Raw genomic sequence first — 24655 nt, forward strand, 5'->3', positions numbered from 1 at the left:
GTAGGGAAAAAATATACTTTCTAGTACTAAACTAGAAGGGTGGTATAATATTTCAGATTATGATTCCTTAGAACTTTGATCAGAACATGAACGAGGAATATATTTGAAAGGAGATTCTTAAACTCCACTTCCTAAAATTTATCACAAAAATGCAAGAGCCTTTTGGGATGGCGCAGCCAGAAAATTTTTAACCTTTTCTGCGAAGTGTTGTTGGTTGTGTTTAATTCGAGGAAGGGACATGCTGTTCAGTTTAAGGTTCCTTTTATCAGTTTGTATAGAATTTGAAGTCTTTATTTTTTTTATTTTTTAAAGGGGATAAATTCAGCATTATTTGCTTTCATAATCTGGTTTTGAAAATTTGGCCTAAGATTGCTTGATCTAGTGACACAAGGGTGGGTTGGGGTTTTGAGGGAGGTTGCGGGTTTGATCCTGTGTTGTATATACAAAAAAAAAAAAAAAATCTGGCTTTGAAAATTTGAGTTTATAGTCGGAAAAAGTATACGACACAGTTTTGGTTTGTTTTTGGTTTTTTGGCTTTTGGCTTTTGGCTTCTGACCAATGTGGATTTGTTACGGTGACTGTCCTTGTAACAGATATTGAAATGGCTGATGACAATAATCAAAACAAGGGTTCACTAAAGCCAACTGGAGGGGTAGGGAAGAGTTCCAAAAGACAGTTCAAGGTGGGTAAAGGAAAGCGCCATGGAAAGGGCAAAGGCAAGGGCAAGCTCAAGAGGCGTCATATTTAACTTCCTAGGTTTAATAGAATTTGTTTTGTTTTTTAATTTCCGTCATTTATTCTGATTTTGTCCTAATAGAGATTTAAGATAGAATTCCGATGTAGATGTATGTGATATGAACGTGTTTTTTTAACGGCAGAACATATTCTATCTGTTTACGATACATTGTTGATTTTGCTAAGCTCTGGTGTTAAGAAGGAAAGGAGAAATCTTAGAATGGGATTAGTCTCACGACATTTTTACTTGAAGCGGGACCCACGCATTGATTTAATAGTGCCTTTTTCTTTATGCTTATATAGTGAAGAAGATTGAGCTCGGTCAAGAAGATTTCTAAATCGTGTAAATAAAAGATTTCATTAAACTAAGGGGTAGAAGTACTAATGCCATGTGACTGAAGAAGAGTCTTGAACGTCATGCGCTCATGCATAAAAATTCATGTTTCGTTGTTTTGTTTTTGTAGTTTGTTTTTGTTTTTTTGAACCGGTTATTTTTCAGTGAGTTTGGTATGAGGATTCTAAAATCAGAACTATGATTTTGGTTCAAATTTTTATTTGTTTGAAAAAGGTAAAACGGTTCTTAAAAATCAGTGTTTAGTTTAGATGATTATGGTTTAAAATTTAAATTATAATGTGATGTTTTAAATTAAAATTACCTTAAAAAATAAAACCATCCCCCTTTAGTTTTAGATGGTTTAAATCCTTGATTTTAGTTTCAGTCTTATAACTATGGTTTAGACTTCAAGTTTACAACATGAATAATGGTTTTAGTTATAAAACTAATGTCTCGTTCATTTTATTGATTTGAGTTTTTAATTTTAAATTTTTACAATTAAAAGCTCTTAAAAAATGTCACATTTAACTTTTTTTTATTATAGTTAAAAATTTTAAAAAATTATTACATTTCAGCTTAAATTAAAAATTTAAATCCGTAAAATGAATGAGATTTAAAATCACATTAATTTAAACTCTCGTACTAAACGCAACTGCCTCCCGCCATAGAATATCCCATATTGTACTGAGTGGCCAGCGGTGCGGAGAATCTCCTGATTAGCCCTTAGCATATTTTGCATCTCCGACACATAAATATTTTCCATATTAAAATATAATATCTAATTATTTTAAAATATTGGTGTAAACTAATTAGAAAGGTATATATTGGCATATTGCAACAAAGAATTAGAAAGGTATAATGGGCATATTGCAACAAATTTTGTTTTTCACTTTCTTGAATTGTTCCGATAGACGCGATTGATTTTGCTTTATGTTTGGATTTCGATGTTAACTAGATGTTCATTTTTCTTATGGCTAATTGATATTTTGTATAAAACTAGTTTGAAGTGAAATTTTGTTGAATTCGACACGATATGGATTAACAAATATATAAACAAATTTAGTGTTACTTCATAGTTGCACCCAAAACCAAATTTCTACTTTGTAGTTGCACCAAAAATTAACAAAGTTATATTACGTTTAATGGTATTTGAGAAAAATAAACAAATTTATATTAGATAGAATTAATGGGTGATGAAAGTTTGAAAAAAATAAATGCATCTGTTCCCTTATATATATTGTAGATTTTAGATTATAGATTATAGACATATAGTACTAACTGTATAGATTTATCTCAGTGGACACATTTTAGAAAATTTTTCAGTCCGACAATTAGCTAAAAAAGTACTTATTTGAGCCATATTTGAAGAAAGAAATATTTTAAAAGAATGTGTGAAAAATTACTCAAGTAATGAAACATTTCAAAAAAGTTGGTTTAAAATAAATGGCAACAACCATATACATCACGTCCATAGGCTTGTCCACATTAATTATTACATGATAGGTAACAACCACAAGCTCATGTCTAGTAGTATTATACATGATGACCACTTAATTGAATTATGATGAGTTATTAACTTATGCGGAATAATTGGCTTTCTTTTGATCGACTTTAAATTAATAAGGAAAACCAGATTGTATTGCCATGCATTTCCACGCACACCGTACTCTGCAATCAGGATATAACTCTGGTTCAGATTTCACTAATTTTATGCAACGCATTCCAAGGGAGGCATGCAAAATAACATGGCCAATTGTTCTTCAATATATCTTCTTCAAGTGCTACTGAACCTGAAAGAGCTGAGGAAGAAGGAGAAGAAGGAGATCTACTAGAAAATCATTTTGATTGGATCATATGTTGATGAAAAGATTTTCTCTAGTTTTTGCTCAATACTAGTACATAACACCTGTATATCAGGCCCTATATATACACACATACAAACACATATACACACGTCCTAAATCCTAAGCAAGAATAAAACAAAATAACCAGCAAAAAGAAATATTTTTCCAATATTCGTAATCACGCGTTATATATTTCCGAGTTTAAAGTAATCATACTTCAATAGTTTTTAGTGTTACTAGTGAAATAGCTGAAAGTTAATTCATAAATTAAGCAAACCTTCGGATAATCATAAGGCTCATGGTGGCGCTAATACTAATTATATATTGTAATTGTCAACTCATGGCTAGCTATGGTGAGTTATTTTCAGAAAAAAAATGTTAAGATAACTATATACAATGGATTCGAACCAATACATAAACGTATTATATTATAATATCTAGAAGGTAAAAAAAAAAGTTCAATATAATTTATAATCATGACCATATTTTTTATTATTAAAACATTCTCAAGCGCTATTTTGTAGCAATATTATTCGAGTAGTAAAACACAAAGCAAAAAAACTAATTTTAAATCGAACTCTCTAGCTCTTAAAATTAGCTCGTCTCTTATTATTACTATTATATATATATATATATATATATTGAAATGCATGTCTCTTATGTTATATTCATGGATATATCAAATACTTTTTGGGTAAAGAGTAAGCATATTTAAACATAATTAACCATTTTGTAACATGTACTAATTAAGTGTATTTGTGCCTAGGCGATGAATAAGTTAATTCCAATTTAAACTAGCTATTGTGTATTGCACACGTACCTAGTTGAGAAAAATACACTTTATCAAAATTAAAAAAGAAAGAAAGAAAAATACACACACTTAACGTGCACAATTGCCTTACTATGTGCTCGAAATTCTAAAATTTTCAATTCTATGTTATGTGTGTGAAGCCTAATCAAGCAAAGAGGTGAAGAAACGGAAAAAAAAAAAAAAAGGGAAGCAAAGGGCTGGAAGTCTGCGCATGCAGACCCAGACAGAGAGCATAGTGTGGCGACGCCACGAACTTTACAAATTTAGCATATTGATTTCTTAACTTTACAAATTTGATAAAATTTTCCATTATTTTTTTTATTTAGTAATTTACTTCTAAATTTTAAAATTTATTGTAATGTTGGTCAGATTGAAAACGAAGTAAGAATTTTAGACGGTTTCTTTCATGTGAGTGTTTAATGAAGAAAAAAATTCAGAATTAATTATTTTGGAGAAAAAATTGGTTGTCCTCCAATTTTGAAAAAAATTTCGTTCATGGTGTGTATATAAAGACAAAATCGATGTGAAAAAGATCAAATCACCCTCATAGGATTTGTTAAACAAGGTAAAATTATAAAATAAAGAAAATTAGATTTAGAAATATTATTGTGATTTGTGTTCCTTTTCTCGTTTTTTTCCTTTATTTATTGACTAAAATGCACCTGGTCAACCCATACTATACTAGGTAGGGTGAAATATGGTATTAAAATAAATGAAAAGGAGTACAAAACATGATAAATTCATCGAAGTCAAGAAACCAGAACAGGAATAATATTGTTACAAACCACAATGTGCAAAAATATACATATTAGACGTGCATATTCTGTAGAATCATGATATAAGAGGGGAGAACTTGCATAGCGAAATTAGTTTACCATTTGATCAATGTTTTTTTTTTTTATTTCCTCAGTAGAGGAGGACAAACTGACTTCACGAAATTAATACATCTTAATTAAGCTGGCACCTGACACCCGTTTAAATTCTCATATTAAATTGAGTAGTCCGCTCAAATATTATTAAATGAAAAATACAAAGTATTTAGCTAGTATTTAGCTAATATGTCTTTCTTTTTCTTTTCCTTTTTAAGGAAAGTACAATATATCCAGCTAAAAATTAAATAATACTAATAACTAAAAAAAACTATGGATTAAATTTCTCGCATTTCCATAAACATGTACCGTGAGCATCAGGAAGATATTCAAGGTGGTGAACCTTGATCAAGTGGCTGACTCGCATTTTTGATGCATTTGGCATCATAACATCCCCAATCATATCGAAGTGGGCTTTTATTTCTGCAGTCTAATTCATACAAATTATTAGAGGGAAGATCAGGAGAAGAAACAAAGGAAGAAGGAAACCACGGATTATAATCAATAATATTATTGGCTTCAACGAAAGTGGACATTAATATAAAGGAATATTGATTAAATTATGCAATTTTCTCGTGTATACAATAAATGCGTCACAAAGTTAATTAATAGACCTTGAAAAATAGTTCAAATTGCAAAGAAATTAATGAAAAGGACATGGCTAATATGCAAAAAAAAAAAAAAAAAAGTTTATAAGCGGTAGTCAGTGTCAAAGTAACCAATATATATATAATAATGTTACTATATATACGTAGATCAAAGCTAGAATTACAAGGCGAGCCAAGAGTAGTTGCATGAAAGTAAATTAAGAAGATGATGAGAGGAGTTGTAATAATTATGCCATTATATTGTATCATGTTCTTCTTTCAAGGGGAATGAGTCTAGATTTTTACTCATCATTCTTAATTAATACCCTTTTATTAGTATAATTATTTGACTAAAAACGTTATTAATTAAAAATAAGGAGTAGAAATCCTAATCCTACACTTTTAAAAGGTATTTGTGTCCTTTCCCCTTGTTACATTGAAAAAGCTCACGCAGATTTTTTATTATTATTATAACTAGCCCACAAAAGAGACATTCAAAATTTTATCAAAATATTTCAATATTTCTTATTTTACTAATATAAATAGCCAGAAACGCGCCATATGTGTGCTTTATATGGTTAAAATATTCAATGTGTCAAGTGGCGAATTTTATGAAACAAATAACAAGAATTAGAAAATGATGGTATTGCAAAAGATTAACAGAAAGTATAGGGAGCAATGTGCCAAATTTTTTTCTTAACAAGGACCACAGGCAGACTGGTTGAGGGGTAAAGTGAAATTACCCTATTTATTATAATCACAAAGCTGTAATTGGCATCTGTGTTAGAAAAGCCTGCAATTCAGCACTAGAGGCACGAGAAATTCCATACTCAGAAGCATTAGAAATTTAGAATATCAACTTACTGCCTTATTCATTTGCCGAATATATTCAATTTGTCAATTTTTTTTTTCTTTTAATAAATAACCAACCCCCTAAAAGAAATTATTGAAAAAAAAAAAAGCCTTACGTTAAAGAAAAAGTCTTCATAGAAAATGAAAGGCCCCGCTCTTTGTTTTTTTGTTTTTTTTTTCCCCACTGTCTAAAATAACATGAATATAAAACGCACTTTGCATTTTATGAGCAACCAAAGAAGACTCGTAAAGGGCATTTTCACTATTTTCTTAATTAAAATTCCTTCATGCTTCGGGAACGGTCAAGCATAGGCCTAAATTCAATCAATTAGTTTTTTTAAGTGAGAAAGAAAATAAATTATACATTTATACTTAAAGGATTGCGCCGTTTTCTCCATTTTTTTTAACCAAAAAGTTTGGCACCGTTATTCCCAAGTGCATGCAGTTAATTAATTAGCTAAACGTATGGTATGTAGAATTAACAGTAAATGCTTTAGCAAAAAAAAAAAAAAAAAGAAGAACAGGCAGTAAATTAAATTTTGTAAAGTATATTTATCCATTCGCCAATTATACAATCATAAGGGGTGTACACATTAATATAATTTTCACTTCGCAGTTATTTATAGCAAATGGCCTTTCATCCAAGAAAAAGGTTTTAATGACTGATATTTTTTTATATGTTAGCCGGCACTGCTTTTTTTACTTAATTAGGTGAATGGTGACCAGAATTTTCTCGCTCTCTCTCTCTCTTGTTTGGTTGAAAATGGCGACCAATAGATATGTTGAATGTGACTTTCTACGGATTGGAAGTTTGAATTATCTTTGTATCCCTTTCCGATTCAACTTAAGAAATTCTTTCGACGTCAAAAAAGAAAAAAAAAAGACTTTAAGAAATTCTTAAGCAAACGATCATGATTACTAAGATCTAAGTAGGGACGTTTTTGTATTTTTATTAAGGTATAAAGTGGCTTTTATTGACGGAAGACTTGTTTGTATAATATGAAATTAAGTAAGTCAGAAACATATATATATACATAAATATCTATATTTTATTTGTTTATTTGTGTTAATGTTATTTTCATGTTACGCTTACTTATTTGAATGTATTTAGAGAGAAAAAAGGGGAAATTTTTAAATTTTCTCCAACCATAGCAACTATCAAGAAGGAAAAGTGAAAACAAAATGTTCCTACACAAGGTAGAAAAGCTACATTCTCTTTTTCCTTTTTGCTTTTACAGAGGTACTTAAAATGTGCTTTATTTGAATGCCCTTGTGTTAAATAATTCTTACATAGATCAAGTTGAATACTTTATGATGCTAGACGAGATAAACCTGATCTTAGGATAGCAGAAATAATTAATAATTATAAATTAAAAAAACGACGCCTTTTGTTTTGTCTCACACCAAACAAGTGTAAAAAATGAGCAGCATAAATTCAATTTGGGTTTGAGATAAAATACGATAAAAAAACCTAATTAATACAGAGAGAGTATTATTGCTAAAGCTTTATATCTTCAAATCTTTTAATGAGGAGTTTTTAGGTTAATTATTAAAAAACAAACACCTAGTTAGAAGTTGAAAAAGTATGGTTGTTGTTACAATTAGGTTCATAGCTATAACACTGTAAATCATATTATTGCAAAATTACAAGAGATGCATATATAAAAGAAAAATTAAGAAACTGATATAGTTTTTCCGCCTAGTATGTAGAATGCATATCTTTGTCCCTCTTATATATAATAAGTACCTCACCTAGGGTCCAAAACTGAAACTGTCAAACTGCTAGTAGAGCAGTAGTCATCAATACCTAGTTCATCATGCTCATTCATGTCATTATTGAATCTTCCACCGGAGAACGGAGCCGGCCTAGGATTTGAAAGACGGCCCATAGAACTTTGATGATCACTTTTCAACATCATAGCTACAGACGACATTGTCGGCCTGATGAGTGGTTCTTCTTGAACACATAATAAACCAATCTGCATATTTCTCAGAAATTCGTTGGCTGGACATGAAGTTTTCAAGACCGGATCCATCAACTCCAAAGCTTTTCCTTCATTCCACAATTGCCAAGCCTGGTGAATAGTCACCAAATTATTAATATAAATGCCTGCCTAATAACAAGGTAAATACTAGAAAACAGTAGTACTAATTTAGTCATGTTAATTTAAGAAAATTAATAATGAATTGATGATCTTACATGTGGAAGCAGGGAAGATGCCAGTTTTGTGGGATGAAAGCCGGAATTCTTTGTTCCAGTTAGTATCTCAAGCAAGATTACTCCGAAGCTAAATACATCAGATTTTGTAGAATACAATCCCCCCATCGCGTATTCTGGTGCCATATAACCACTTTCCAAATTTCGGAAAAGATAGGCACACGCGTAGAGACCAAAATCATGAATTATTAGTTGTTTCAATCTTTAGCTTCAGTATTAATGCATATATAAAAAGATTTCTTAGAATAAAACTGGCAATTCACTAACCGCTTTCATTAAAAAGAAAAAGAAAAAAAAAAAACTATAAGCGAGGGATAACAACCTCAAACCAGAACGAAAAGAAAAATGTTTACTCTGAATATATCTTTTTATTGATTGTTTGTATGTATGCATGCACGCATCTACTGTACGTATATTTACGGCCTGCAATTTTTTTTTCATAGAATATTCACTCACTTCCTTTGGCGATTTATTTATTGAAACTACATGAACACTATATACACTTAGTTTAAACGTAAATATAGAGAGGATTATAACTCGTGTAAGAAAACTATCACATAATTAATTGGTTTTACATTCACTAGACCAAGACCATCCCACGTTCAAATTTATCAGAATAAAAAGAATTCAAAGTTAAGTCTAAAGAAAAAGAATACAAAACAAGTTCTAAGACAATTCCACTTAGACATGCCATTTATTTATTCTTGCGAACGTAAATAAATAAATGACTCCTCTAGCTTCTTCTTCTGCTCTCTCTGTCTCTCTTTCTCTCTCTCTGTTTTTTTGTGAATGTGAATAATTGATATAATAATAATCCAGGTAAAAGCGGTAACTTGAAAGAGCTTCAAGAGATGGGAGAATGCTTACTATGTCCCAACAATTGTTTTGGTGTTTCCTTCTGTTTGATCATCAATGCCAAACATCTTGGCTATGCCAAAGTCAGATATTTTTGGATTCATTTCCCCATCTAACAATATATTGCTGGCTTTAAGATCACGATGTATGATTCTAAGTCGAGAATCTTCATGTAGGTATAAAATTCCTCGCGCAATCCCTTCTATTATCTTGCATCTTGTTGGCCAATCCAACTGTATTCTCTTTTCAGGATCTGCATTGAGAGAGATAAAACATGGATGGGATAAGTTAAATGTGTGTGTGTGTGTGTGTGTATATATATATATATATATATAGACACACATATTAATGTATTGGCTCTTGGTGATAACGAATTCATGTGATCTATGTATCTTTTCTTTTCATCCTATATATCTGGTAGCTTAGCAGAAAAAGTCTTTTTAGATTGCTGTCAATATAGTCAGAATATAATTTGTCTAAGTGTGATTTAATTAATGCTTGTTCCCATGATATAATTAGAGAATTGAGAAACAACAAAACATGGATAATATATAATTAATATTGGACAGACCAAATAGAAAATAATCAAGGCTTTTGTTGGGTACAAATTCGTAGACAAGCATTGTCTCACCTGCTTCCATGCAAAACCCCAAAAGCCTGACAAGGTTTCTGTGTTGAAGTTTAGCGACTAATGCAACCTCATTTTTAAATTGTTCGAGTGATTCTCTCCCAGAACTCCTTGATGGCCTCTTCACAGCAATTTGTTGCCCATTACCAAGTATTCCCTGATTAAATATATGTAATATCAATAATAGTACCACTATTTTCCATATATTTGAACTTTCAAAAAGGAAAAAAAAAAGAAGAAAAAACACCCATAAGTTAAGAAAACATTAAAAAAAGTCTAATTACCTTGTAAACGTCACCAAATCCACCATGTCCAAGCTTATTGTCATTGGAAAACTCGTTTGTAGCAATTTCTAGGGTAATCAAGTCAAATTGCAAGGAATCTGTACTTGTAATTTCATTTCCTGCTATTCATGAAATTAATTTAAAAGACATGACATTATTATTAATAATATTACTTTTCACTTTTACGTAATCTCAAACTAGGAATATTGGTAATCAAGAGTTTGGTGCGGGATTTACCATTTTGTTGCGGAATGGGATCCTTCTTCCTCTTGGCTCTCCTGAGACGAGAAAGGCAGTAGCCCAAGAAAAAATATGCCAATGACACGAAAATGATTGATATCACAGTGGCAATAACTATTAGAATTGAAATCCTGTGATCTTTTCCTGCGAAAGAAAATTATTTAGTTAATGTTCTTACTTGTTAGTACTTATGACGTATTAGCTAGACCAGTACTTAAATTTCTTAAGGTGCGCTCAATATATATGTGTACACACACATATGCTCTCAATCATTTGTTATAATATGCACATAAAATCGACAACACTTGTCCATATATAAAATAATCATACCAAGAAAATTTATTTATTCTGGTTTTTTAACATCATGATACTTTGAAGGCAATGGTCATTAATCTATAAATGATAATATGATGTATGATACAAAAGTCTATTAATAGATTGCTTATGCCAACGAAGAAGTAGCAATTGCATTCACAAATTTAGAGTCATTATATATGTTATTAAAGCAAGCTAACAATCCATGCATCAACCAATAATTGTTTTTTTTTTCCGCATAAGAATCACTTTATTCAATTAAGAAAAAAATTAAAACCAAAAATTAATTAAACAGGTGCATATACATTAATTCCACTAATTACTTACCTTTAGGCTTAATTTGATCGTTTGCAGTAGTAGTGTTTCGGTTGTAAAAAGGGAACAACTCGAACCTAACATTACAACTAGGGAAGAGAATGGTGGCCCCTTCTTTGCCCTCACAACAAGACCCAATCATTCTCATCGCATCCTTCAAACACTTTCTACACTCACCACTTTCCAAGTCCGGCGTGCACTGCACAAGGCTGCAAATCGTCTGAAACGACGTCACTTTGACCTCTTTTGTCCTGAAGTAGTACTTGATTTGCTTAATATTATTGTAATTCCCATTACTACTAGTATTATTTGCAGCCTCAGCCAAAGCGGACTCACTCATTATAGCCTCCTCTAGAGCCTTTTTAAATCCCTCTTGTCTTGTCCCGTTCCACGGATCCACCACAAAGCTGCTCGGCTTCTCTTCCATGATGCCGAAAAAGGGCCTATTTGAGTAGCGCAACATGCAGCCGTCGTACCATAATACCGCCTCCTTTTTGAAAGGGCATCGCTGGGGGGCATCGTCGGTGGCGGTGGCGATGCAGGTGTGGCAGGCGGTTGTGTCAAGGTCGCCGCGGCAGAGGTAGCTACCGTAAACACTGGAGCCGGGTGGGCTTACACCGACGGTCTTTTGGGCAAAGAATTCGCTGAGGGCGGCGGCGGCGGAGAGGGAAGCGAGGAGCTTGTTGAGGTGGGAGTTGTAAGTGGTGTTGGGGGAGAAAGTAGTTGTGTTTGAGCAGAAATGGGAGCGGTGAATTGGGGTTATTGATTTGCTGGTGATGACGAGTATGGATATCATGATGAGAAAGTGCATGAGGTTTAAAGATGGCATTTTGAGGAATATTGTTAACAGTAAACTTTTTTCAACTTCTTCATCATTTCCTTTTATAAGCTAAGAAGTCCTATGTATATCTATTTTCTTTTTTGACAGTACTGGAAATAGTTCATAAATTTTCCTGTATACATAGAACAAGAACATGACTTAAGTATAGAGTATGACAGAGAGTTATCAATTTAGACGTCGTTACGCTTTACATCCAAGGGTGGGGACTGATATTGACTTTGTCAATTATCTTTCTCGACATGTGACTTTATAAAGCCCCACGTGTTGTAAGAATCTGTCAAAGTTGAGCCCACATTATTCTTTTGAATGGACATCGCATAATTTTACTAGATTTATCTGCATAAATCCAAATCACAGGTGTTTAATTTGCTCACCACTCATTGCTGATTGTTCCACACAGTTTACATATCTATTAAAATAATGAAAATGTTTCTTTCGTGTTTTTTTCTGTGTTATGATTCTATGAATCTGTTTTAAAATGATATTATCATTAAATTAATAAAATCAGATTTCTAATGAGTTTATGTTCCATACATTTTTATTGTTTTAGTTTCTTGGAATCAATATGTTTCATAATGATATATCTATTAAAATAATGAAAATATTCAGGTACATTTTCGTGTATTTTCTTATTGACGGCATCATTTCCCTTTTTATCATATAAGGACATCTTTTTTTTTTTTTTTTTTTTTTTTTTGTGTGTGGTGGTGGATAATTTTGTAAATAAATATGTAAACATTTTTTAAATTTAGAGTGCTCTAAGTAAACGTTCTTATAAATAACCCTAAATAATAGAATAGTGAAAAGCAATCGTGACTCTTATAATCTTTTAACAATCTGGTAAAATAGTCCAAACACAATTGAAGTCCAATATAGATTTCGTGTATATCTTAATGGAAAGAGAAAATGAGATAAATACCCTTTAAAAGTGCATGAGTTGAGATTTCTACTAATTATTCTTGATTAATAATATTTTTAATTAAATAACTATACTAGTAAAAATGTATTAATTAAGAATGAGGGGAAAAAATTTATTGCCATATTGACTTTTAAGAGTAAATTATGTGATTTTCTCTCAAGGAGAGGGGAGGAGGAAAAGCCAAATAGCACTTGTGCAACCAACCAGTTATACAAACCCAAGCAAGAAAAAGTGATTCTATTGGCCTTGTATATTGTTGAGGGTCTAGAAAAGCCAGCGTACGCGAAAATGAAGAAATAATAATAATAATAATAAATAAATAATCTAAGAGCGAAAATCTATTTGGCACATTGCATGTTTGTCATGTGTCCTGACCCTTAAGAAGTTTTCTTCGACACCTTTGTAAAAATAACTCATTAGGAAAGTTTTATTAGTAAAATAACTTTTTAAAAATTTTTATTTGCAAAATGATTTTATGAGAAAAAAGAAAAACGAAAAAAAAAATCAGAACTTCACCCCACCCACGGATCCACTGCTCAGCTCGATCCGAACCACCACGTTCTCGACCTTCTCAAGCCTCGACGTCGCGATCGTGAACGGCGCGATCAACGGCACGTTCAGAGCCCTGAATCTCGCCGGCGTCGTCGCCAGGGCCATTCTCGGCGGCCACGTTCTCGACCTTCTCGAGAGGTGGGTCTTGGCCTTTTGGGGAGAGAGAAAGAAAAGAAGAGAGAGAAATGGAGTGCTGCCATTGATTCCGGCGGAAGGAGACCGGCGGGAGGAGCTGCCATTGATTCCGGCGGAAGGAGACCGGCAGGAGGAGAATATATAAAATTAAAATTAAAAAAGTCATTTTCTTAATTTTACTTTTTCACTTGGTTATTTTAACTAAATTCTCGTTTTCTTCTTTCCTTTTTGTTAAGGCGCTTTTAAATTCTACAATCAAATCAAAGTAACTGGAAAAAGTAACTGCCATTTGAGCCTTTCTACATAAAATCACGATGGGCTATTCTAGTCCGGGATTTAGGAATTGAAGGACAACAATACAAATCAATTTACATTTGCACAAGTCACATGCATACGGAGACATTTACAATTAGTCAAAAGCCTTAAGTCGGATATAATTTGTTTTTTTTGTATTTTCATGTAACACTGTTTCTACGTGTGTCAAATATTTAATTTAGTTAAATGTAGTATTTAATTTTATATGTATTAAATTACATTGTTTTAACTGCTACACTTAAACAAAGTGAGTATTACATAAACTAACAAACAATATTACATGAAGATATGAAAAAAAGAATACATTTGCCGTACTAATCCGGATGCCGGACTTAGAAAACAATTCCAAATATATATGAAATACACCCACGGGCATTAACATGTAATATATCTGTGAAAAGCCTATAATATAAATATACGTCCTTGGTTTGTGCTACAGATTTGCTTGAAAAACACGATCTAGCTATTGGGTACCTTTCGTTTCTTGCATTCCTCCAAACACAAATCGAAAATTTTTAAAGCGGCGATTCCAGATCAAAGCGTGAAAACAAAACGCCATATTTTCAAGCATCTTATATAGCATTTCCACTTATAAATTTGGAGTCGTGAACAATCAAAGTGGAAATTAGAGGAGGATTATAATTATTTAGAGACGTATGGGCATATTGACATACTTGCATAATTAGAACTGAGATAATAATTATATTAATCATCTTCCTCGTTGCGTCCATGGCCTTCCCCTTGATTATTTAGCACTAACATCTCTTGTAAATGCTATGTTTATATTTGAATATACATATTGATCCATGCGTATGGAATTTAGCTTATGTTGCGTGTTTATATTAAAACTTTTTTTTTTTTTTTTTTTTTTTTTTGCATTACTCTCCTTTATCTTTATACTATAGTATTAATTTTATAATAATTATTTATAATAGTTGTCACAATTTCTACTATTATTGTGCTGTTAGTAAGAAAATAAGTAGAACAAGAAAATATAATTAATATGAAATATTTATTTTTTTTCTTTTTCTAGGGCAGACGGCAGCGTGTAAGAGAACATATATGCGGCTCGCTTACATGAAGTCAACTATAAGTTGACATTTTCTGATTAATTTTCACTTACAAAAACTATTTTTCCTCTTTCATACCTCAGTCACTCACTTTGTACTAAGGTGTAATGGTAAAATAAATATGTATAGACTTTTTTACCCGTTTGTTCACTGATTCGAGTTAAGAATATGGGTTAAATAGTGAATTTATTGGAGGCAAAACACTTTAACATAAAAAGTTGAATTTGAATTTTTGTAAGAGAAAATACTGTAACAAAAACTTGAGTTGTGATTCAAACCAACGAGTGCGTCTGGACTAATTCGAACCAATACCTTATTGAAAGAGCCTTAACAATCCACCAGATAATCTGGTTTTAGATTACTTTCAATTCTATTAGACATACATATAACCTAGAGCGTTATTACTTGCAAATTTGTATATTCTTGTTATTTTCTGTCTCATTTTATTAGCACGGAAGGATAAAATGAGGAGCATAACATATTCCCCCAAAATAAATAAATAAATGAATTATTTATTTATTTATTTTCTTTAACCTGGATGATTACTTTCTTTTTTCTCATTTCTCATTCTTGTCATGCAAACAAGGTTAAGAAGCTGTAGCGTGATGAGTGAGTTTTACTCGCTCATTTGGTATCATTTTATACTTAATATCTAGTTGGTTTTGAGGTTTTTGTTAGTTTTTATGTGTGTTTTCGTTCTTTGTTTGAAGGATGGGTGGAAGTCTATGATTTGGAAGGTTTTGGACAAATTTCGGTGGAAAAAGACAGCAATCATAGCGCTTAGGCGCCAATCTGTAGCGCCTTGGCGCTGAGTTATACAGAATCAACAATTTGGGCAGAACTGGTGGCGCTTTGGCGCCAGTTTGTAGCGCCGCGGCGCCAAAATCCGGCAGAATTTGTGCACTGGGCAGAATGGGCAGCGCTTAGGCGCCCATTACAGCGCCGCAGCGCCCAGGCATTTGACACAGTAGCGCCGCAGCGCTGGAAACTCAGCGCCGCAGCGCTACGACGCGAGAAATTACGCGTTTTGAAGGCCAATTGCGCGAAAACTTACCCGTTTTGACCCTAATGCTCCGAAACATATAAATAGATGATTCTAGGGCAATTAGAAAGAAGACTTTTAGACTGTGGAATGACGGCTGGCTTTTGAGAGAGTATTCAAGAGAAGAAAAGGATAATTGGGATGGAGAAGAAGAACGGCTCAAATCCGGAGACGGCTACGCTTCAATTCAACTCCAAACTAGTTCTTTTCTTTCCTTTCCAATGATTAAGACTTTGTTTAGGAATTTATTTTGTTTAGAGATGAACTAATTCCTTTTTCTAGGGCTACGATGTAGCCGGATTATGAATGTTCAAATTCTCAATCTTCTTTTTAAGTAATTGATGTTTAATCCATATATGCTGAGTATTTCAATTTATTCTTAATGCTTGTGATTGTTTGGCCAACTATTACATGATTTTGTATTTGATTTGAGACTGAGAGGTGATAATTGAATAAGCTCTTAATTGAAATACCATGAGTTGTTCATAGGATAGAGATATCTATGATGCTTGTGCAGTTCTTTTGAATTTCTTACACTTAATGATTTTCAACAGGTTTAGAAGTCTGACAGAGATATAGATTTTGCTTGTTGGATTAATATTATTGTTACTTGAGAAAGAATAATAATTGCTTTAGAGAAATTGCTGTCAGTATAGGATTGAATGTTAATTTTCTTGAATTATGAGAGTTTGAACATGATTAATTTGGTGAAATCGGAAACCCTAGAATCTTAATCTATTGAATTTTCATCCGTTGCTTAACATTGTTTAATTTATTTAATTGTTTTAGTTTTAGTTTACTTAATTTTATAAACTCTCTTTTCAAGTATTCAAATAAAATTAGGGTTAATATAATTTCGGTAATTAGTAAACAACAATCCTCGTGGGATGATATTCTTATTCACTATTATATTACTTGATTGCGATAGCGTATACTTGCGTTACGATTTTTCACAACATAGCGTTTCATGTCGACAAACTAATAGCATATAATTGGCCATTTATTCATTTATGTTAATTTGCTAAACATTTATTTGGCTTAATTAATCACAAGCTTGATTGATGATCAAGCACTAGTCTTGCATTTAGTTGGAAGAGGGTCACCACAGAGTGATGGATTTCCCTAAAAAACTGAAGCATCGTTGAACTGTGGAAGCCGAGGAATTTGCCCTTGAAGCTTATTGTACGACAAGTTCAAGTGTTTCAAAGCAATCATACTAGACAAGCTCTGAGGAATCGACCCCGAAAGACGATTATGCGAGAGATCAAGTGCTTCCAATTTCTCCAAGTTGCCAATCTTGTCTGGAATTCTTCCACTAAACTGATTCCTTGATAAATTCAACATGTGGAGGCCATGAATACTTGTGATCTCATCTGGGATTTCTCCTTTCAAGTCATTTCCCGAAAGGTTGATGCCATTGACATCTCCCACAATGCTGCTGTATTCAGGCTCTCTTCCTCTCAGCACAATATACAATTGATTTTCAAACACCTCACTGCTATTACCATACACCAAGGCTGCCAAGTTATCGAAACACTTGGGAATGACACCCAAGAAGCTGTTTTCGGAGAGATCTAGCGGGGGGAGATTTCCTAGGCTGCATAACTCTGGTGGAATCTGGCCTGCAAAGTTGTTTGACGCGAGGTGTAGCATGAAAAGCGAAGCTAGTTCTCTCCCGCCTAGCCATGATGGTAGGTTTCCTGTGAAGTAGTTCCTGAAAAAACCTGCTGAGATCAATTGTGGTCAGACCGGAGCGGTTTTGCAAGGATGAAGGAATCTCGCCGTGGAATTTGTTGTTGCCTAACATTAACACGGTGAGGGAAGGGAGGAAACCGAGGGAGATTGGAATGGCACCGGATAAGTCGTTGTTTGCTACATCAAAACCCCATAAGGTAAAGGAATTGTTCCAACAATTGGGAAATTCTCCAGAGAGGTGATTGCTTCTTAGGGAGAGAACTTGCAGGTTCTCTAGCTGACATAATGATGAAGGAATTCCTCGACTGAGATGGTTCCGTGAAAGATGGAGTCTTTGCAATCCAGGCATTAATTGAGTAAGGTTTTGGGGAATAGGACCGGAAAATGAATTATCCTCAAGAAATAGCTCGGCCACATTAGTGGACCAAAGCGGGAGAGGACCCTCGAAGCGATTGGAGCTCAAATCAATCGCTTGCAGGATTGGAAATGCCAATTGGTGTGGCTGCAGCTTCCCTTCTATTTGATTTTTGGAAAGGTCTAATCGGGTAATCTGACCGGACAACTTGGAAAACCATTGGTCCGGTATGGTGCCAGAGATTCCAGTATTTTTGAGAGTGACAGAGGTGAGTTCACTTTGAACTTGAAGCCACATAGGGAAAGGACCAACCCTACAGTTTTGAATTTGGATATAGTTAAGCCTGAAAGGGGGAATCCACTGATATGACACATTGAAAACAAGGGACTTGGTTGACTCTGTTGTTATTCTGAGACTCTTCAAGCTTTTGAGACTCATAAAGTGGGATTCTGTAAGGACTCATTCCCATGAATTCATTAACAAGTTGGCATCGACTAGTCGATGGAGCTGACCGAAACTTGTGGAAATTGTCCCATTCATCTTGTTATAGGAAAGGTCTATAACTTTTAAGAATGAGAGGCTTCCGATAGATGCTGGAAGCGAACCCGAAAAGAAATTTCCAGAAAGGATGAGGCGCTGCAAATTTCTAAGCTTTCCCAAAGACTCGGGCAACTCACCGACAAGAGAATTAGAACTTAAATCCAACGACAGTAATCCACTACTTTCTGAGCTTGAAGTTGAAAAACCATTAAGGAATTCATGAATATCACCAGTGAATTGATTTGCAGAAAGATCTAAACGCTTCAGGTTGGTAAGGTTTCCAAGAAGTCCTGGAATATGACCTTCAAGAGACAAATTATCAGACAAATCAAGGACTTCCAAGAGTTTCAAATTTGTTATGTCATTAGGAATTTGACCCTGGAAGAAGTTCCAAGTCAGATGAAGTATCCTAAGACTAGTGAGATTGAACAACCAGCTTGGGATCAGAGAATTGAACGAATTTTCTGACAGATCAAGGACAGAAAGTGATGTGAAGTTAATGAAGGGAAGTGAAAGTGGTAAGCCCTGAAGTTCACACCAATGTAAATTCAACTCCACTAATGAAGGAAGCAAATTGACCTTTTCAAGCCAATTTTCTCCAACCCCATTGAGTTTCACAAATCCCAAGTTAAGATGTGTGAGTGAAGAGAGACCTGAAAGCCAATCCAAGCTCTCAGCTCTCAATTCCCCAATGGATATACCAAGATAGGAATCTGCATAGAGGTCAATATACTGCAGTTTTGACAATTTTCCGAGATTAGATGGTACAACTCCAGAAAATGATGCAAAAGAAAGATTGAGATACCTCAAATTCGACATGTCACCGAGCAAACCGGGAATTGGGATTCCTTCGAAATTATTCATGCTTAGATCCAAATAACTCAAGTATTTCAGGGTGGCCAAAGAAGAGTTTATCTTACCACCTAAGCAAGACCTTTTGTAGGAAGCGGTTGGATCATGATCATCATCAGCATCAACCAAGTGGAAAGCATTTCTGAGGTTGAGGTTTGTGACATGTCCATTTAGATTGTCGCACCCAATTCCTTCCCATTTGCAGCATTCTTCACCAACCCATGAAGAGAGTCTTCCTGAAGGATCAGTCAAGCTGTTCTTGAAAGAAACGAGTGCCTCTCTCTCAGTTCCTATGCATCTCACACCGTTCATAAGATCATTATGATTACCAGAACAATGTTTTGCAGAAGCAAGAAATAAAAGCAAAACAAAGTGACAAATCAAGCTTAACTTTACACTCCTCTCCATAATATCAAGTTAAGTTTCTTCACAGATTGCATTATCAGCTAATGAACACAAAATGGTGTTATATAATCACCGAGAGTCGTGGTGCAGTGGTAATGAAACACCCGCCTTATCAGATAACATATAGATGCAGAAGAATTCACATGTAAGTGGACATGTGTTGAGATAAGGAAAGAAGAAAAGTTTAAATTTTCTTCTAAGTGGGCTCGTGTCAAGATAAGGAAAGAAAAAAAGTTTAAATTTTTTTCTAAGTGGACACTTATCGAGATAAGGAAAGAAGAAAAGTTCAAATTGTCTTTTAAAAGACACTTGTCAAGTAGATGGACACTTGAAATTTGATCAATGGCCAAGATTTAGCCAAACACTTGTGATCTAATGGTAGATATTAGATGTGGAATCAATGGCTAAGATCTATGTCACGCCCCCCCAAATGGGGTGGGTGACGTGGAGCTCGATTAAGAATTAATAAAGCAGATTCCCAATCGGGCCCCACACTTGACTTCATTAAAATATAAATAAATTACAGAATCCCGGAGCCTCTGACACACAGGGCTCCACCCCACAGGACATACAGTATCGTACATACATGCTCATGTAAATAATCATTACAACAGACATCGACCACAGTCTAGTAAATCTAAATATTACATAAGTTTACAGAATTTCTCAAATTCCTTACATTTGTTCAAGAAGATAAGCTCAATCCTTACTTGATCAAACAGTAGCAATATTCAGCTACTCTGCACCGCTCCTAGAACCTCCTAGGAGGGGTTTAACACATTTAAAACATAAAACGTGAGCGAAAGGCCTAGTAGGATATAATTTGAAATGACTTAAAAAGTAAATGAATAATAAATGAGTAATGAATAAATAAATGAATAAGTAAATAAAATAAGACATTCAGTTCCAACAGGCAGCCGGAACCTCACATCCTTTTTCTCAAAGGAAATATAACTGAAAATAACCGTATTACATGCTTTAGCAAGTAATTAGTACAAATTACTTACCTAACCAAGTGCTTTGCCTACCCGGACCGAGTTTCGGGTTCTGCCCCCGATGATGCACTCTCAACATCCTATCTAGGCTTACAGCAATAGACTTTCTTACCGGTTCACAAGATCTCTTATCTTAAGAAATCATTCATTTAACATTATGAAATCGTTAATATGCCCCCACGAACTACTCTAGCCGCGGGCCCCATGACTGGGCAAGCTATGAGGTTCCATGACTGGACAAGCTATGGATTCCATGGACAGGACAAGCCATGGATCTCCATAAACTAAACAAGCCATGGTTTTTAAAGAGTTTTCTTTCGCAAACCAATCCCTTTCTTTAAAACATTTTCAAGGCCAAAATCCTTTTTGAAAACAGGCTCACAAGGAAAAGGGATAGAAATCCTACCTCGCACGATCAAACCTGGGACTAGCGTTGCATTTTCCGGCTTCCGCTTCCTCAAGCTCCTTCAGTCTGAATCCTCAGCGATCACTGATGCAAGACAACACTTTAGGATCAATTCTCATTCCTAAAGCAATCCAATCTCACTTATGTACCAAGATTTTCAATTAGTGTGCCCTAATCCATTTTCATGTTTCAATTATCATTCCAAGGGTTTTTCAATATTAAATCAAGGATTAAAGATGCTAATCCATTTATCCCAAGTCCCCAAATAAAGCTAATTTGGGTTCTCCCTGAAAACATAGGTCAAAACAGCATTTTCAGGCCAAACAGGGTCAAACCCGTGTGCACCGGTCGACCGGTGACAGAGCAGTGCAACACTACCGGTCGACCGGTAGTGTGCACACCGATCGACTGGTCAGCCTGCAATCCGGTCGACCGGTTTCCATGTGATCCGGTCGACCGGTGGAATCAGCTGCACGAGAGAAGCTCACGGAAACCAGTCTGAAAACCTGCAAATCCAGTCCCAAATCCAAATATTTCAAAGGAAAACCACTAGATACGGGTTCTAGGTCCTAAAACAAGTCCAAAGAACCCAAGATCTCCAATTTCTACTCTAGTTTTACTTAAAAACCATCAAAATCCGATTTGAACCAAAAATAAGTTTTGAAATTCAAAAACTTGAGATTCAAGAGAGGTTCTTTCAGTAATCTTATCTCGAATTCTTCTCTTGACGTTGAAAACGCTTTGAAACTCTTCTTTGGTTCAAGATCCGTTTGATTTGGAACAAAAACGAGAGTGAGAGAGAAAGAGAGAGAGCGAGAGAGTGAGAGTGAAGAAAGAGAGAGAGTGCACGGGAGAGGAAAGAGAAAAGGGAAGAAAGAAAAGAAAAAGAAAAAGACATGTGTACAATATTTTAAAACAACAGTTCAGAAATGCGCTCATACACACTTCTAGGTTAAAAATAAATTACTGAGAATAATTTAAATACCTTTGAACTATTTAAATTACACGTCAGAAACATTTATTAATCAAACTCAATTAATTAAATCAGATTAGGCACACTAATAATCTCAATTACCTTAATTAATCTCAATTAATTTTTCAGGGTGTTATAATCTATCCATATAAGCTTTGATCCCTGGGCTAGAATGTAAGATGGCATACTATAAATAGGTGATGGATTCATTCCATCCTTCATATGGAGGAGGCTAGCGAGAGAAAGTAAGGGTGAGATAGAGAGAAAGAGAAAATAGAAAGACATAAAGAAAGAGAGAGAAAACTGAGAGAAGGATTTTCCTCTCTACCAGTAAATTTGTAAGTAGATTTTTCACTACATCACATGAACAGTAGTACATGAAAGTTTTCAGTTTGTTGTCAATTTATATATATTTGATATGTTTTCATGAGATTTAGAAAGTGTTTTAGTTTTCAGAATATGATATGAATCTTGTGTTAATTACGAACCGACTCAGTAAGTAAAAGGGCCAAATCCTTGAGGAACAAGAGATTTCGAGACAGAGGTCACCAGATAGAAGATAAAGAGGTTCTAATAATACAAGATGAATGTCAGACACAAGGGCCCTAAAAGTTTAAAGAAAAGTATTTTCAAAGTGGAAATTATTTTACGGTTTATTTACTGAGCTTTAGCTCATATAGTTCTCATGATGCAGGTAAGCTCTCGGTAGAAGTTCTAGTTGATTGAGTAATGGCGGTTCAAGTCCCATGACGAGTTAGCGGTTCAAGTCCCATGACGAGTTTAAGTTAAGAGATCTTAAGTTATATAATTTGTAAAATTAAGAATTTGTTCTATGATTGTATTTGATATAGAGATTATTTCTCTATTTAAGCAGTAATATAGCAAAGTAAGTTAACGTTTCTCTCAAGTTGGCGTAGTTCTTAGTTGCTAGCTCGGGAGGGGCGTTACTGGTAAGACACTTTTATTAGGTTTCTTTTATTCATTTTCTCAGAATTCGATACTCCGCACCCGCGCATTACTACCTTATCTCTTATGAGAAATTAAGTGGGCTTCCGCGGAGAAGGGGATTGAAAACTGACCAGATAGCTAATGAGAGATTATTTCAGACCATTTTTATATATTCAGTGGTTCCCGGGATTATTTTTATAGCCTAAGGGGCTAAGGATATAAAGTGCACATATCTTTTTTTTTAAGTAGCAAAAGAACAAAATGGTGTGATATAATATATTTGTATTTATGTTTGTATGTGGTGGGTTCAGTTTAGTGTTATCCAGAAGGCATAATTTATTCCATCCGACTCCCATCTGATCAGCAAAAACTTAGGCTCCGTTCACTTCACCGATTCGAGTTTAGAATTTGAGTTTTGTTACAGTAAAAAGTTCTCATAAACAGTCACATCTAACTTTTTTATTACAGTAAAAAGCTCTCACATAAAATCACATCTCAACTCGAATTATAAACTCGAATCAGCGAACTAAACGGGCTTTTAAAATGGGATATTTTTTTATTAGTTTTTAATGTTCTCTCATTATCCTAGTGGTGTGCGCATTATTAAATATTAATTGCTGGAAAATGTGTTATCTCACACACATTGTGCTCTCCAGTGTGAGACAACACATTAATGGGTTTAAAAATGGGCTTATTGACTGCTGAACTAGTAAGTGCAAGTCTCTTTTGTGGGGTTAAATCATATATGTCAAAGTGCAAGTCTCTTTTGTGGGGTTAAATCATTATAGTAAATAAGTCACTTTTTTTTTTTACAGTTTTTGTTTTCCAAATTTACCATTCTTTTTAAAATATTATTTCATTTTTCTTTATTCTTATGTGCTTTCTGTCTGCTCACACAAGCCCTCTCCCTCTGGATCGTTCTCTCTCTCTCTCTCTCTCTCCATTTTTGAGATGCTAGACCCTCTGGAAGTAAAGAACGTACAAAAATGTTCCGTATTAATATTATTATTATTGTTTTTCATTTTCGACTTTTATTCCTCTAAGAAGACCCTGCATGGTAAATTGATTTTTAAAAATGTATTTCTCTCACACTTTTTGCGGTTACACTTGTTATGTACTAACAATGTGATGCTATATTGCTAAGTATATCTGAATCAGTGAAATTTCTCTAGTCCAAGATTGCGCTGTTCTAAGGTTGTGCCTTGACTATTTAACCCGCGGATTGCTATCTTATTTCAAAGAAAGGAGGGGTCCACAATATATGAAGAGGAAAAATGTTGCAAAGAGGAAAATGTATGGATTGGTGGCTAATGTGCAGAAGGTGAAAATTTATACATAAATACCTCGGATCACACTAAGTTTGTTTGTGATCTATCTTCGGAGTACATCAGATTTCCCCTCCTTTATCCTATTTGATTGCATAGTAGAAATTTGTTTCAGTTAGATATGATTGACGTGATCTACAAAATAATGACATGTTAACGGAGTATTTTGACATGATTTATTAGTTTGATAAAAGTAACAAGTAGAACAGGAGCAGTACAAGTTGGTTTTTATCATGCATGGATTCCAATCAAACTGTGATTTAGCTAGTAAAGATATAATCCTCACCCCCCAATTCCAAACACAAGTGGAGAAACAGGAATATAGACCAATATTAAATTGAAAAAAAAAAAAAAAAAAAAAAAACCAAACATAATTATGACAGAAGGATAACTGCAATTA

The 24655-nt window shown here is 34.1% G+C and overlaps 4 protein-coding genes across 6 annotated transcripts in view; 1 reads left to right on the forward strand and 3 right to left on the reverse strand.

The window, feature by feature from the left end:
• LOC21394798 overlaps positions 1-987 on the forward strand; it is a 2945-nt gene extending 1958 nt beyond the window's left edge. For both annotated transcript variants that reach the window (XM_024168319.1, XM_010102313.2), the window contains exon 2: positions 594-987. In XM_024168319.1, coding sequence (XP_024024087.1) covers positions 594-748 — 155 coding nt within the window. In that variant the 3' untranslated portion in view covers positions 749-987. The remainder of the gene's footprint in view (positions 1-593) is intronic.
• Positions 988-7625: 6638 nt separating this feature from the next.
• LOC21394799 (cysteine-rich receptor-like protein kinase 10) lies at positions 7626-11835 on the reverse strand. 2 transcript variants are annotated; one of them, XM_024168305.1, is made up of 7 exons: positions 10900-11835; positions 10255-10401; positions 10018-10136; positions 9737-9890; positions 9118-9358; positions 8233-8383; positions 7626-8107 (listed from the first exon to the last, which is right to left on the reverse strand). In XM_024168305.1, the coding sequence occupies exons 1-7, from the start codon at positions 11714-11716 to the stop codon at positions 7781-7783; spliced, it is 1956 nt and encodes a 651-aa protein (XP_024024073.1). In that variant the 5' UTR covers positions 11717-11835; the 3' UTR covers positions 7626-7780. The 2 variants fall into 2 exon arrangements, with proteins under 2 accessions (XP_024024073.1, XP_024024072.1); XM_024168304.1 differs by having other exon boundaries at positions 10018-10139.
• Positions 11836-16883: 5048 nt separating this feature from the next.
• LOC21394800 (receptor-like protein EIX2) lies at positions 16884-18249 on the reverse strand. The gene is made up of 2 exons (XM_010102315.2): positions 17511-18249; positions 16884-17383 (listed from the first exon to the last, which is right to left on the reverse strand). The coding sequence occupies exons 1-2, from the start codon at positions 18247-18249 to the stop codon at positions 16884-16886; spliced, it is 1239 nt and encodes a 412-aa protein (XP_010100617.2).
• A 21-nt stretch (positions 18250-18270) lies between these two features.
• Positions 18271-19611, reverse strand: LOC21394801 (receptor-like protein EIX1). Its single transcript, XM_010102316.1, has one exon. The coding sequence runs from the start codon at positions 19609-19611 to the stop codon at positions 18271-18273; it is 1341 nt and encodes a 446-aa protein (XP_010100618.1).
• Positions 19612-24655: the final 5044 nt, after the last annotated feature.

The sequence above is a fragment of the Morus notabilis genome, unplaced genomic scaffold, assembly GCF_000414095.1.
Source record: "Morus notabilis unplaced genomic scaffold, ASM41409v2 Scaffold1245, whole genome shotgun sequence".
NCBI classification, from domain to species: Eukaryota; Viridiplantae; Streptophyta; class Magnoliopsida; order Rosales; family Moraceae; genus Morus; species Morus notabilis.